Source organism: Protomyctophum bolini (genome assembly GCF_963924005.1).
Source record: "Protomyctophum bolini genome assembly, chromosome: 5".
Classification (NCBI taxonomy): Eukaryota; Metazoa; Chordata; class Actinopteri; order Myctophiformes; family Myctophidae; genus Protomyctophum; species Protomyctophum bolini.
Genome location: NC_137866.1, coordinates 34,796,071 through 34,811,770, shown reverse-complemented (window position 1 = coordinate 34,811,770; position 15,700 = coordinate 34,796,071). Strand labels below are relative to the sequence as shown.

The 15,700-nt window shown below is 42.1% G+C and overlaps 1 protein-coding gene across 2 annotated transcripts in view; it reads left to right on the top strand.

The window, feature by feature from the left end:
- The window catches only part of plch2a (phospholipase C, eta 2a), a 160,226-nt gene that overhangs the window by 118,251 nt on the left and 26,275 nt on the right, over positions 1-15,700 (top strand). For both annotated transcript variants that reach the window (XM_080764057.1, XM_080764058.1), the window contains 3 exons: positions 7,118-7,288; positions 13,346-13,439; positions 15,617-15,700. The exon at positions 15,617-15,700 is cut by the window's right edge and continues 120 nt beyond it. In XM_080764057.1, the coding sequence (XP_080620183.1) occupies positions 7,118-7,288; positions 13,346-13,439; positions 15,617-15,700 (349 nt within the window). The remainder of the gene's footprint in view (positions 1-7,117; positions 7,289-13,345; positions 13,440-15,616) is intronic.

Genomic DNA, 15,700 nt, shown 5'->3' with positions numbered 1-15,700 from the left:
AGATACGCACATGCGCGCGTACACACACACACACACACACACACACACACACACACACACACACACACACACACACTAGATGACACATTTTGGGGAGCTGATAAAAGAGGCTGTCGGCTTTGATCAATGTTAGATATAGAGGTGTAAAGAAGTGCCACTGGATGAGAGGAAGTGTGGAAGGAAGAATGAGAAATTGGGGTTATCAAAGACAGCAGGGTGTTTTGTGTGTTTGCGTGTGTGTGTGCTTGTGCCATTCATGGACAGCAACACGTATAGACTCACAGAACGTGGGTGTCTAATTTGTTGATTCGTGGTTTTATCTGTTTTGGTTGTAGTGGTTATTAAGTCTGGGTCAGCTCACATTTCAAGTAAAAAAAAAGCGGAAAACAAATTAAGAATTATACTGCATTTTGTGGGCGGTCGTTGAAATCACTTTCTTCGCACTAGGGAAGTTAAATGGTGTTCTTTGCAATGTGAAAAGGAGAAGGAAAAGTTCTTAATCCGTCCTTGGAGAGAGAGGAAGAGAATGTAGCCTGTCGTGCCCGGCAGGCTGTGATAAATGTTCAAATTGCTCATGGCTTTCTCGCTCTGCACTGACTGACTGAGTTCCACAGACAGATCCTATTCACCCTCTGGAGTGCTATTCCATAGAGATGATGTCCTTCGGATGAGCCTGCAACAATCGTCAAGAAGGCAGGGTGGCTTTCCATTCAGCATGCTTTTTTAACCTCTTGAACCCCAGCATCCCTATTCTGCTAAAATTATCAAATATACAAGCTCACAAGGCGTCGTAAAGTAGGCGCTTATACAGTAGATTGGCTATTTTGGCGAAGTTATCTAGTGAAGATCGAAAACAGGCCTTACATCGACACATTGCGAGCTTGTAGATTGGACTATTTTGAACTATTTTAGGCGGCGCCCCTAGTATAAAACCCTTGGGAATGCAGTCAACTAAGTATAGGGTTAAATTGGTTTTAAAATAGTTTATGTATGGCTTACTGTACCATAACATAATTTGAGCTAAAAACCAGTTCATACCGACATTCTTTCCTCCCTGCCCAAATGATTTGAGTGACGTTTAGAGAATTCAGATGAGTGACATGTCGTGTCACAGTGACTGTACAGTGGCTTCACGCCACACCGCGAGGGGACCTGATCTAATGGAGTGTAATGTTGTAAACGCACGAAGGACAGCCCTTTGGCAGTAAGACACTTACTTCAGCTGTATTAACCGCTCTGCCACTTTAACTGGATCCTTTTCTGGGCTCCTCGTCCAAGCCAGGCCACAGGCAAAGTGGCCAAAGTGAAGTGATTATGCATATTGTGACCATGGGTGTGTGTGGTTGAGGCCAGCTCTCCACCAGCTGTAGTCGGTGTGGACTAGAGTGAGAAGGATGATACTGTGTTCTGCTGATTGGGAATTGCCTCAGTTTTAATCTCTTCCTTAGTTCTAATACTCTAGTTCTAAGTCTTAGTTCTAATAGTTAAGTGCGTCAACTAGTGACCAAATCAATCACCGCCTCATACAAAAGCAATAATAAAAACTGGTACAACTAACCACTCACAGTGATAGCATCAATACTTAGTACGCTACTTGTTCCCTATTTCCATTGTCGTTATTGCTTTGTAACCATTTAAGCCATATATACCATATATACTATTACATTGTGAAAATGGCTGATCTACAAGCTTATAGATCTGCCATTTACAACAATTTGATCATTTTCTCCTGAAATGTAGGCGCAAGGATGAAAGTGGTTGAAAGATCGATGCTCATTGCACACCAGGTTTTATTATTAACCCATTATTTGGCCGATTCTAAAAAGGCCTTCTAAAGAAAATCTGTAGTTCTCACACTTTAAAGATAAGATTTTCTTCCCCCCAAAACAGCAGATATACAAGCTCACAGCGTGGCACAAGGTGACACGTTCAAGCTTGTACGTCTGCTATTGTACGTCTGCTATTTTTGAATAGCCAACGCAAAACAATCTATAAAATGACACAGAAAAGTAAAGTAAGTGCAGGCCCAGGAGGTTCACTGATGAGATGGTTGGTCTAACGTGTTCTTTTTCTGCCAAACTACAAAAAAATGTTTTACTGTACTTTGTCCTGCATGCTGTGTGAGTTGTTCTCACGCCAGTCCCACAGAGCTAGCCAGGTCGCTAATGCTAAGCCCCGCGCGCCCTGTTGATGGTCACCCATATGGTGCTGCGGGGGCACAGATGGCCTCTGGAATGAGGCAGGGTGATCACACATGGGACCAATCTGGCCGTGTGTGTGTGTGTGTGTGTGTGTGTGTGTGTGTGTGTGTGTGTGTGTGTGTGTGTGTGTGTGTGTGTGTGTGTGTGTGTGTGTGTGTGTGTGTGTGTGTGTGTGTGTGTGTGTGTGTGTGTGTGTGTGTGTGTGTGTGTGTGTGTGTGTGTGTGTGTGTGTGCGTGCGCGCGTGTGCGTGTGTGTGTGTTGTGGGAAGACTTTACTGTTTACAAATCTGCTGTTGGCTTCTCAGCTTAACCTGCTTACTGCAGAGAGAACCTTGGGGACCTGACCCATAGCCCCAGTTAGAGAAAATGCCACACATTGTGTCAGAGTACTATAACTGCTGCCGTTATTGGTTACATCAAAATGTACTGTATGTTATGCAGACAATTTGCTAATTTATTTTGCAACAAGGCCGACAATTCGGTTATTTTGAAATGCTCTTTCTTGCCTCTTCTGTCATTATATATGCAGTAGAAGAATGTTCCTCACGCTCGAGAGCCAATGGGCTGACAATAACACTCAGTGCCCTCCTCCTTTTCTGCTCAGAAAGCGGCAAACTGAGGAAATGGCCATTAATTTTATTCCAAAACACCTCGTTTACATGCACCTTCGAGGGCCGCCTGGTCAAGTGAAGTGTATTAACCACAAAAGCGTCCCCTCGAGAGATTTAGTCCCCTGTGGAGCACTGGCTTTTGGGCTGAGCGGAGGGAGAGGAGAAATGTTGTGCATGCACATTGGAGCATGGCAGAGGGAGTCTTTATTCCAGTCGGTTAAGTGTGCTAGCCGGAGGTATTACCGTGGCTCCAGCACAGCTCAATAAGGATACTCACAAAAGAGTCTTGCTCAATGATTTATCACAGCTGAGACTTGCAGAGATGGAGGGAAGGGCTGGTAGGACCGAAATAACAGCTCCTCTAACTGATAAATTAATCCATATTAGCTGCTGAGTCGAAGCACGGTGTGCTAGCATACCAAGGGCTTAAGAGCCTCTCTTACATAATGCATGGGAATGAATAAGGCTAGATTGATGTTTTCTGTCCAATAAAGAAAGCCGTCTCTCTCTAGCTGTGCTTCCTTCATTTTATGTGAACCGTGGGTACCGTGAATGGACAGCCTATATATTTGCTTCTTAGCTAAGTGCATCTGACAAAATGGGGCAATTTATGGGCACTTTTGAGTCAGATTGGCACGTCATTACTCTTCATGATATTGTAGTAAAGGAGTAGGGTTAATCCCCAAAAACGACTTACTTTTCATCAATTACACACACCATGAAGCCTTAAAATGACACAGATACTTTCCCGGTTTTCATGGGTTAATCGCCAGTATTTGACTGGCAAACGGACTTGGATGGTAGCTTCACGCTACACACAGCTCTGCCTGTTTATAATAAACTTCTAGATCAGTAAAAAAAACAACAGACAACAAGAAATGAGTCAATGACACATATAATAGTCATATAAAAGTCATATAATACCAGCATGTGGCAAGCTAAAAGTACCGTCATGCCTTTCACGGTCTATAACTCAGTAGTGGATATATTCATGCACGACTAGTGTAGTATTCATTCAACTTATAGAGAATTCTCTAGAAAAAGAGAATTCATTCTTATTAATCTATTCCTTTTTATGTAATATAATCCTGACCTGAGTGCCGACCATTGCGGCTGCACAGTCAATAATGAGCTAATAATGTAATGTTGTCAGATGGGGAAGGGCTGGTCTCTGTGCTGTTTGGGCCAAGCACATTTCACATTTACTGTTTGTTGTTTCATCATTACGGGAGATCAGACCTGTCACTGTGACTGTTCATGATCTCCCATAATGATCCACTCATTTTAATAATTTAACTGAATCGAAATGTCATTGGTATACAAATAATACAGAAGAGGTGACTGTGGGTGCTGGGGACGTGTTCTCTCCTGGATCCGTTTTCTTCCTAATAAAAATGGCAAAATCAAGTGCCCATGAATCACGTTCATCAGTGTCCATACCCTGGGTGGGGTTGGCAAAAGGGCCTTTCTATGTGGAGTTTGCATGTTCTCCCCATGTCCCCTAGGGTATGTACAGTACTGTACCCTCACAATCAAATGCAGTAATCCTGATCTCTATACTCCTCCTCTTGGCCATCTGGGGCGCCTGATGGAGGGGAAAGGAACTGGTTGGAATAACGTGCTGCTTCCACATGCTACGTCCAACCGGGGAAACTCTCCCCTGTCAGGTGAAAAGAAGCGGCTTGGACTGCCCATGCATAGATGCATACGTCTATGCTTCCGTTGCTCTCTCCAGGTCGGCAGAGGGAGTGTAGCGCCCAGATAATTGACACTGGGTGAAAAATAATGGGTTGGAAAAATCTGGGGATAAAATGTAGAGGTGAAAAAAAAGAAGAGGTGAAAATCATTGACTTTGAAGTCATGCAGCCTTGCTGGAATATTATTATTAAAAGCAGAACTAAACAGGACACATGCGTAGGTGGCTAAGCATTGGCCTAGGCTCTAGGTACTGCGGCATGCCGGCATGGAGTGAATGCAGAGGTATAAAATCATTATTTTTTAGTATTGCTACTATTCTTCTTTATTACTATTATTTAATGGTGGTTTTACTTTTGCTGCGTCTGTGTTGAGAAACCTAAAACCATTTTTCATTTTCTTATGTTCCTGTACATAAGATGTAACAATAAACATCTTGAATCTTGTTACTGCATCCTCTACAGGCCTGTGTTCCATGTAAGCATGCGTGAAACGGCTCAAGTATTGAGCACTGCACAGATAAATGGTTAGTTTCTCAAACACCTTCATAATAATAACAGTCAACGTCAATCTTCTATAATTGTTCAGACAACATTTATGTGTACTGTAACAATTAGCGCAGATTTATAACAAACTGTTACTTTACATTTTGAGAGACTGACGTTAAAATATCAGTAAAAAGAAACCCTGATGAGTTCATCGGCAGACCACTTGCTAATAGCTGCAGATACAAGGTCAGTACCACTGCTTTCCTGCAGATTCCTGACTTTTCTTTCCAATAAGGGCCTTTCTCGGCATTCACACATTCAAGACACCTGTCTTGTGTCTGTGTCTAATGGCTGCTCCAATGCATTTCCAATGGAAGCCCATATGGTTTGAACAAACATTTTCTTTGATGGGGGGAGGGGGGCAGAACACATCCATCAAAGCTGTGTTCAGACACAAGTCAGGTGTCAGACACAAGGCAAGTGTCTTGAATGCAGCTCAGTAAGGGCATATGTCGACCCCGCCCACTTACCTCCGCCCCACCCCCTCCTGGTGCTGCGGCCATCTTGGAAACTAAACACAATATACTTTTTTGGGAGAGAGGTGGGGCCGAGAAATTGCCAGTGCCCCTCAAACTAAAAAGAAAAAAATAAGGTCTCACTCACTGTACATGATGATGTTACTACGGGATGGGCTAGACCACCTTTTAAATTGCCTGTCATGGTAAAGGTTGCTTAAATGTATTTCAGGATTTAATCGCCAGAATGATCGATTTGAGTTAAATTCAACCGTGTTGAGGTGGCCTTAAATACATTTCTTATCTGCTCCCAGTGGAGCCCCTGCTCTTTCGGCAGACCCTGGTTACTGATGACGCTGGGGACATGTGACAATCACTGACTATAAATGGCTCTAAAATGGGACATCCCGATGGCTCAGCCAGTATTACAGTATGTCAAACGCAGGCAGACAGTATGCAGAACACACATGCACATTTGACATAACAACACAATTTACATACATAAAGACATGAAGACAAGAGCAATATCCACCGCTTAGATTACCCTGTGGCTACTACAACTCCTGATTAAGCCTCAAGGTCGAATGGTGGACAATGACCTCAACATTGATGACAACAGTCTTGCTCAATCATGGTGGGACCATGCATCTGAGTTTATGAATTTACAAAATGGGAAAGGTAACCACAAACTTATTCACAATAATGATGAAAAAATATATACTGCAATTTACTTCCTTGGCGTACTAACGGCATGCACAACACATTTGGCCCAACTTATTTGCGACACCCAGATAGACAAATTCTAGAGGGCTCCCATAGCATCCATCCATCCATCCATCTTCAACCGCTTATCCGTAGTCGGGTCACGGGGCAACAGCTCCACCAGAGAGCTCCAGACATTCCTCTCCACCTGGGGGATCCCGAGGCGTTCCAAGGCCAGTGAGTCGATGTAATCCCTCCATCTGCGCCTTGGTCTGCCCCAGGGTCTCCTCCCAGTGGGACGTGCATCGAGGACCTCCCTAGGGAGACACTCGAGAGAGACACCTTAACCACCTAAGCTGGCTCTTTTCCAGGCGAAGAAGCAGCGTCTCTACTACGAGTCTCCCTCGCGTGACTGAACTTCTCGCCCTATCTCTAAGGGAGATGCCTCGGAGAAAACTCATTTCGGCCGTTTGTATTCGTGACCTTATTCTTTCGCTCATGACCCACACTTCATGACCATAGGTGAGAGTAGGAAGGAAGATTGCTATGGGAGCCAGAAGGCTCCCATAGCATGGACACTTGAAATGTATATTTGTATTTGATCTGGGGTATGGCTGCTTTATTTGTCGACTGTCATTGCCAAGTTCAATCCCAAATTGGGGAAACATCCCCAGGTGTGCTCACTCATTGATGATGTGTACAGTATCTGCCCACTTCTCTGCCTTTATATACCTGTCTTATGCACCGCTATTCAGTATACCTGATGAAGGCCACAGAGGCTGAAACGTTGTGTGGTTTTTTTTACCGCTTTCGTAGGCTATTCAATTATTTTTTGGGAGCATCAAAACGGTGTGCAGACGTCCTCCTTCTCCCATAGCGCCCACACGCGTGTGTTGTGTTTACAGGAGGCGGACACAGACGACCAGCAGGGAACGCTGGACTTTGAGGAGTTCTGCTCCTTCTACAAGATGATGTCCACCAGGAGAGACCTGTACCTGCTCATGCTCACCTACAGCAACCACAAGGACCACATGGACACGGATGACCTGGCCCGCTTCCTGGAGACAGAGCAGAAGGTATTCACATGGCACGCATGCATGAACGCACGCACACACACACACACACACACACACACACACACACACACACACACACACACACACACACACACACACACACGTGGGTACACACAAGGGTACACAAATAACTCCTGGCACTCACCTGCATAATTGGCCTGATGATTTATACTTGGAGCAGTGAATCAGAGCTAGATGAAGATCAAGAGAGATTTATTTGTCACGCAATCATACAGATAAAATAAAAGCCAAATGTTGGTGTGCCATGTTCCACAAGACTACAAGATCGGGGGCACGGTGGCACAGTTGGTAGTGCTGTCGCCTCACAGCTAGAAGGTCCTGGGTTCGATTACATGCAGTAATCCTGGTCTCTAAACTGCCTCCCCCTGGCCAGCCGAGGCACCTGATGGAGGGGAAAGGAACTGGTTGGAATAACGTGTTCCTTCCACACGCTACGTCCAACCAGGGAAACTCCCCCTGTCAGGTGTGAAGGAGCAACTTGGACACTCAGGCATGAAGGAAGCATGAGTTCAAGTCCGTTGTTCAAGTCCGTTCAAGTCCGTTCAAGTCCGACCACACCAATGTTGACCTGACCTGTCCGCTAAGTACTTCAGGAAACGAAGTACCCTATTCTCTCAAGGTGAAGTGTATACTTAGTCATTTCATTGAGCCAATGTTTGTATGCAAGAGTCTCCTCCTTTTTCCAATGTCTCTCTTTATTTTATTTTATTTTTATTGTTTTGCTGTAATCAGACCATAATGAGAGAAGTTGTCGATGTGCTGTCCTCTCTGCAACATATAAATGCATTCTGACATTCTCAGAATAATTAGTACAGGATTGGGGTAAATATGAATACTCCAAATATCAACAAAATGTTCGCCCCAGAATCAGGATACTAGGGTTTATGTGGTCCTAACCTCTCTTAGCTACAATTGGGAATGTGGAATGGAATGGGTGCTATAAAATAAGATATTTTTTACTTAGATGGACCAACGATTCAGAATCTCTATTTAAGTCATTTCTGACAAAAACAAAATTGGCAAACATTATGCTCTGCTGCATGCGCTCGATAATCCGGTGTTTACTATACCGGGGCCACATGTTTGTTTTTATGCAAACGTCAATCAGGATTTATTGTGGCTGTTATTGACACCAGTACTGTACATTGATCTGCTCTGCAGACCTTCACCTCATCTCAGTGCTCTGAGGCAGAAGGCCGCCATTGATCCATGTGATGCAACTTTCATCTGAGAATTTGTACGACTGACCAAAATCTAAATCAAACTGTGGCTTGAGACTGTTCTTGGCAATGAAAAAAAGAAAAAAGAATAAAGGTATCGTTAAATAAAATGAAATTGCACAAAACTAGGCACTTTATATTATTCCTTCATAATGTTGATTGACTCAGCTGGCTTACAATAAATCAATATGACATCATCATAGCCATGCATCTGATGTGATTAGAGCTGTGGTGTCTTCTGCACACCTCATGGAAGTGTGTGTGTGTGTGTGTGTGTGTGTGTGTGTGTGTGTGTGTGTGTGTGTGTGTGTGTGTGTGCGTGTGCGTGTGTGTGTGCGTGCGTGTGTGTCCGTCCAACAGCCGTCAGTGTAAACAATAAATCAGTGGCCGCATTTACCATCAAATTGATTTTGAAATATGAAAATCGATATTAGAAGACTGCCACGAATAATCTCATCCCTACTTTAATCAAAAAAAATGTCCATTTAAAAACAAACTGAAATGGTCTCTACGCAACGATTGATTATTTGGCACTCGTATCAGGTCTCGGCATCACACTAACACTGGATTTAGTACCCATGGATTCAGAATTCTTGTGGCAATTCTTGTGACACATTCAAGGCGCCAGAGTCTTGCTCAAGGACACTTTGACACTAACTAGTTTTTTAATTGACTATTTTCATTTATTTTCAATAATGTTTTTGGAAAATAACCTAGTAGGAGGCCGGAGGAGGCTAAAAGAACCTAGTATGAGGCCGGAGGAGGCTAAAAAACGTATTAGAAGGACAATATCAGTCAACAGAAAAAAGGACGGGTGTTTTTGATGAATCTATCATGGTTAAAATGGAGTTTGAGGTCATAATGGGTTTGTATAGGAAGGGGGCGTGGCAGCTAAAATGAATATCAAATATCAATACTGAATGAAGCAACTTAAAAACTGTCTGGGGTGTTCACATAATCCTGAGTAGACGATACAATTACCATAAGTTAAAGTGACCTACAGTAACACCGAAGTGACCCATAAGATTAGCTATACTGTCAAGCTGGCGTCGCTGTTTTGGGCTATGTATGATGAGGAGTATATCATTATATACCCACGGCTGCTTTCCCACCACCAGTGGATTAAGCGTACAGGTTGGGATAAGTGGATAGGCGGGTGGACATAAGACCCTTGATCCTGGCTAACAAGTGATCATACAGTCAGTGGAATGGCCGCTGGGTTCTGTTTTAGTTTCTCTTGTTTTCCCCCACATTTGAGTCTTTGATCCTGGTCTTCATCAGAAGTGGAGATGTGAGGGTTCCTTCTCACACAGTCTGTCTCGCCCCCGGGTTCCCTGGCCTGCTCTACGGAGCCGGCAGAGCAACGTGTCGAGACTGAAGCACAACACAAATGACAGAAATAGAACGCTTTGAGAGCACAGCTCTTCTGCCAACTTCTCGCTACTTGGTGTATCTATTCTGGGAATAGGTGCATTTAGGTGTTATATTTGTATGTTACAAACATTTTCAAAAAGTGAAGACGGCAGACCTACAATCTCATAACACGTTGCATGAGTTGTTGGGCAATCGGCTTCACAGAATGACCACACATGCTGCGCGTGACGTTTGTGCAGCTGTCATAGTACAGACTAGAGTAGAGACCTGCGGATGGAGGTTTTTGTCACCCAAAACCGCTTGTACACATTTATTATCTGCCCATTATCCAACCGCATTCATTATATCATCCTATTTATATTAACCGCACCAACCGCCAACCACAGCGCAGGGAAGCACATGGGATTCTATACTACAGTAGTACACACTCACTTGTACAATCACCACTATCATTCACCGACGTTGCGTAGTGATTGTATATATCCATATCCATGGACAAGCCATCTGATCGGTCTTCATTCATGTTCTCACATCGCAACGTCTTTTCATAAGGCATATCCAGCTGTCGTCGGCACGGTTAAGAACTTAAATCAGTCTCACAACAAACTATTCCTCCCTCCTTTAGCTGCCTGTAGTCCACGTGTTGTTGTTTTGCACGGACCCCAGCCAATGTGTATAGGCGGCTAATTTGTGCCAGATGGAATTTTATGTAATATTAAAAATACTACTAACGCACACACGTCAATATTTTGTGCATTTTAAAAGCCTATAGATAGATGTCATTGATTTATGTCCCTCATTATTTCACCCACGGTTTATCCAATATTTCATTGACCACCCTAAACTGCGGTTAATTACCTGCGGAAACCGCGGCTACATCCGCCATCCGCAGGTCTCTAGTACAGACATAAACTGACGTCATAGACTGGCCTCCAAGTACTCTGTACTCCGACAGTATACCCCGTTTCTTTAAAATGAAATTAAGATAGTATATAATATGTCTGTTTCAAAATCCAAATAGATCTATAATTGTGAGTTATCCTAATTCAGAAGTAGTTATTCATCCATCATCTGCAAATGGCCCTACAAGGTCAATACGCTATCTGTACACTCAGGTTAATCTATGTTAAAAACCCCATAGACCTTTACAGCAGCTTGGAGAATTTTCGGTCATGGCTGACATCTCACTTGGCTACAGTGATTCAAAAGAGAGTGAATTATTGAAAAGGTGCCAGCTGCTTTCAGATCAAGGTGACAGACCCAACATTTAATAGACTCACCTTTGAGGCCCTGAAGCAAAGCGGTGCTCAATATCCTTGGGTAATTGTGGAATTAGTAGACTTGGCTACTAGTGCCGACAGCTTGTGGCTCCATGGGCTGGAAAGAGATCATTTGTTATCGTTGCTGTCGGGAGGAAACCTCCTAACATTTTTTTTAGGTTTTTGATTATAGTTTTTTGCATAAATCAGTGTGATTGAACAGCCTTTACGTCTGTGTGTTGTTTGTTGTGTGTTGTTTTGTTTTTACTACTTCCAATGGGAAGTAGTAAAAAACACTTTGGACAAAACCTCTTAAATGACATGACATTCATTCATTTTAACATGAACTTTGAACATTCAGTGGATTTTCTGTGGTCCTAGAGCTTTCTCTGCATGGGGTATGGAAGTATTTTTGAGCTGTAATAAAAACAGGCAAAACAGTGAAAACAGTGACATCTGCTGGAAAATCCCATTGACATATGGGATTTACAATCTTACATCACAAACAGCAGGAAACTCAGAGCACCTGTTTGATCCATAAAACCCCACACCACAGAAAATATACTGAATGGAAGCTACTGTAAGATGTGGCGTGATTTCTCCTCTGGCATCATTAGCTATATCGTATTTACCGCAGGTATACTGCTTTGTATTTCAAATATAATAGATTCCATGTGTTCTATTTCATGTAAATTAGTTCACCTTAAGTGTGTGTGTGTGTGTGTGTGTGTGTGTGTGTGTGTATGTGTGTGTGTGTGTGTGTGTGTGTGTGTGTGTGTGTGTGTGTGTGTGTGTGTGTGTGTGTGTGTGTGTGTGTGTGTGTGTGTGTGTGTGTGTGTGTGTGTGTGTGTGTGTCTGCGTGCGTGCGTGCGATCAGTAGTGCCTATTAAATAAATTGTCGCGTCATCTATCTGGCCATCCTATCTAATTCAGTTGTTTTTCTCTGCAAAATGAGAAAAATAGCAAAATGCTATAGTTGCTGGCCATAATGTAATTTACGCCACATGCATGTTTGTAGATATGGTCGTGTGCACCAGCCAACTGATTGCTTCCGTTCCCTAAAGCATTATATTATTTTCCCCAAAAGAATATAAAGTGGATGAAATTCTAGAAAGCGACTCATACTGTACTATGGACTAGTATGAACTGTAATCTGAGGACATTTCAGGCTCTCCACCTCGTTAAACCTTTACAGTATACTGTACATAATAAAGATCAGGTTCATGTTCAGGTTCAGGTTTATTTTTGTCATGTATAAAAAATACAGCGTATAAATACAATCATTTAGCTCCAGGCACTCTCAGTCTTAAGACAATAATACACAAGACACAACAACTATAGTGCAAACAAACAGTAGTGCAAACATAATAAGCATAATTAGCATTTTTGATTACTTGCACAAAAAACTGCTGAAATCGCAAATCTTATTAAAAAAAGAGTCTGTAGTGCTGTCGTCTCACAGCTAAAAGGTCCTGGGTTCGATTCCCGCTAGAGAAGATGTGGAGTTTGCATGTTCTCCCCGTGTCCCCTAGGGTAGGTACCCTCACTAAAAACATACAGTAATCCTGGTTTCTAAACTGCCTCCCCCTGGCCAGCCGGAGCACCTGATGGAGGGGAAAAGGAACTGGTTGGAATAACGTGTCAGGTGAAAAGAAGTGGCTTTGACTACATGCATTTGAAGGAAGCATGAGGTCATTCCGTTGCTCTCCCCAGGTTGGCAGAGGGAGTATAGCAGGATTACACTAGATAGATTTTTTTATAATTTATAATAATACATTAAATTGATTAGTTTGATTTACAGTTGCATCCCTAGTACTCCCATGGCTTAAGCTCTCTCATATTGGGCCAGCATGAGAAACCGCCCCATAATACTGAGGGGAGAGAGGGGAGAGCCCTGTCGCTCTCACAGTGATTGACACGGATGGGAATCTGATTGACCTGTCATTCCTTTGTTAAAAGGCTGTGGCTGTCAAACGGGAGACTCCATTGTTGGCACGGGGAGAGAACTGGCATGTAGGAAGTCTTTCTTAATTGGATTATCATCCTCGCACGCTCCACTCTACAATGTTGAGTTTTGTCCCAGTGGATTTAAATCTTGAGGCTTTAATTAGCTTTCATTGACAATGTATCAGTGAGGACTATTTTTTTTTTAATATACCGGTATTCTACTCCTTTCATAATAGATGACGAAGGTGTCCAAGGACCACTGTCTGGAGATCGTCAACAAATTTGAGCCATGTTCTGAGAACAAGAAGGAGGGGGTTCTGGGTATTGATGGTGAGTGACATATTCTCAGTTTTCTGGTGGAAAAAGTACTTTACTTATACATAAAAGTATCAATACTGCAGAACTACTGTAGAACTCTGTTACAAGTAAAAGTCTGGAATTCAAAACATACAGTACTTGAGTAAAAGTGCAAAAGTATTGGCATCAAAATGTACTTAAAGTACCAAAAGTAGTATGCTCTAACTGTGCAGAATGTGCCATTTCAAGTTATCAGTTATCACATGTATACAAATCATTTGAAAATAGCCGATCTACAAGCTCACAATGCGTCGCATCGCGACGTTGTGATCTTGAAGATTTTCTATTTTCAAATGGCCGAAATGTATATAGGGCTGAAGTGTTTAATGTATGTTTTGTAATAATTATAATCAAAGTAACTAGTACGTTTTCAAATACCGGTAAATGTAGTGGAGTAAAAGTACAATATTTGCCTCTGAGATGTAGTGGAGTGGAAGTAAAAGTATTGGAAATTGGAAATGCTCTAGTAAAGTACAAATACTTCAAAGTAAATGTACTTATTTACTTTTCACATTGATGTTCTTATAGGTTATAGCCAGTCTGTTTCCATCAGCTAATTAACTCCCAGTGGAAGTTTATAATCTTTCTATGCAAATAGCCCTGTAAATAGGGGACTGCTTTGCAGTTTCTTCTTACTGTTACTTTACAAGTGAAGTTGTTTTGAAGCATGTGCGCATGTTATATTATTCCTTAAAGACACAAAAGACAGTACACATTGTTGTATTAGGGATTAGTGTAATGACTACTCACCTGTTATAAAGCTGCGTTCAGACCTGAATATATTTGCTTTGGTTCGTCTTTTGTACTGCACCAGGTTGAGCTGCGCCCGTTCGCACAATTCTCGTCTTTGCATTGACTTTGTATTAAAATCGCACCGCTTTAACCATTCAAGTCTGAACGCAGAGCTTTTTTCATTAGCTGCAATTTTGTCTAAAGTGTTAAGTGTTAGATACCGTAGCTCTATATTGTTGGTTATTTAAAAAATTTTTACTTTTCAGTCAATACAAAAATAATTAATTGGTTAAAATATTAATAAAACCCGCAAACAGAATTAACCTCTTTTATTTTCAAAACGTTTAAAAGAAATTGCTAAAATAGCAGATTTACAAGCGCACAATGAGCCGTGAAGTGACACAATGCAAGTTTTGTAGATCGCATATTTTAACTATTGGGTGCGCGACACGACAAAGCAGGGCATTAATTTATGAAAGAGCATTAAAAATATGGAGATACAGTACATGGTTTCTGCCTGACAGCAATGATATGAGAATCCCTAAATTAAATGTGATTCTCCCTTAGTCTGATATACCACTTAACACTGATATCATTGCTTTTCGCCATATTAAAGCTAATCATGTGCTGAGCCAACAATGCTTTATTAAAAGTGACACAGATGCCAGATTCAATTAACAGCTACCTCTGCTCATGTATAACGATAATTATATAATGAGGCACCCTGGTGGTTCGGCTGCGTAAATGCATGTAATAAATTCATGACAGAGCCCTGGAGTGGCCATTGAGAGAGAGGAGGGAAAAAAAAGAATTATTAACTTGAACGCTCAAGTTAGTAACTTACTAACTGACACGTTTAGCTTGTAGATAGGCAATTGTTTTAAGTTTACCATTTAGGCCTGAGGCCGCATCAGTGTCGCCTTATAGCTTTTAACCACTTTAACCATTATTTTAAACTTTAGCTGTTGAAAAATAGCATATCTACAATGTAGATCTGATATTTTTTAAACGTGAAAATGTGGCGCAAATCTTGAATATATATTCTTTCAGAGCGAACGTTTTTAATTTGAACTCAAATCTTTGCTGCTGGCGGGTCCCTGGAATAAGATCAAATGGGGTTCGGCGGCCAATTACATCCTTGACATGAAATAGTTTGAGCACCACTGACATAGAAGCATTGATTTTTCTGAAAACTGTCATGATTTGTAGAATCAGTTCTCAGGACAAAATTACATGAATTATTACATTCATTTAAAAAAGTTACATATTGAGGCTTTAAGCCCCATTTCTTTTAAATGATTTAAGTCTTTAGAAATGTGTGTAACCAATTGAATTGTGTACACCAGGTTGACATATATAAACATGCATATCTAAACACTGCTGGCTCCCCCCACCCCCCCGTCCCCCCGTCCCCATAGGTTTCACCAACTATGCCCGCAGCCCGGCGGGGGACATCTTCAACCCAGAGCACTATGAGGTGATCCAGGACATGACCCAGCCAC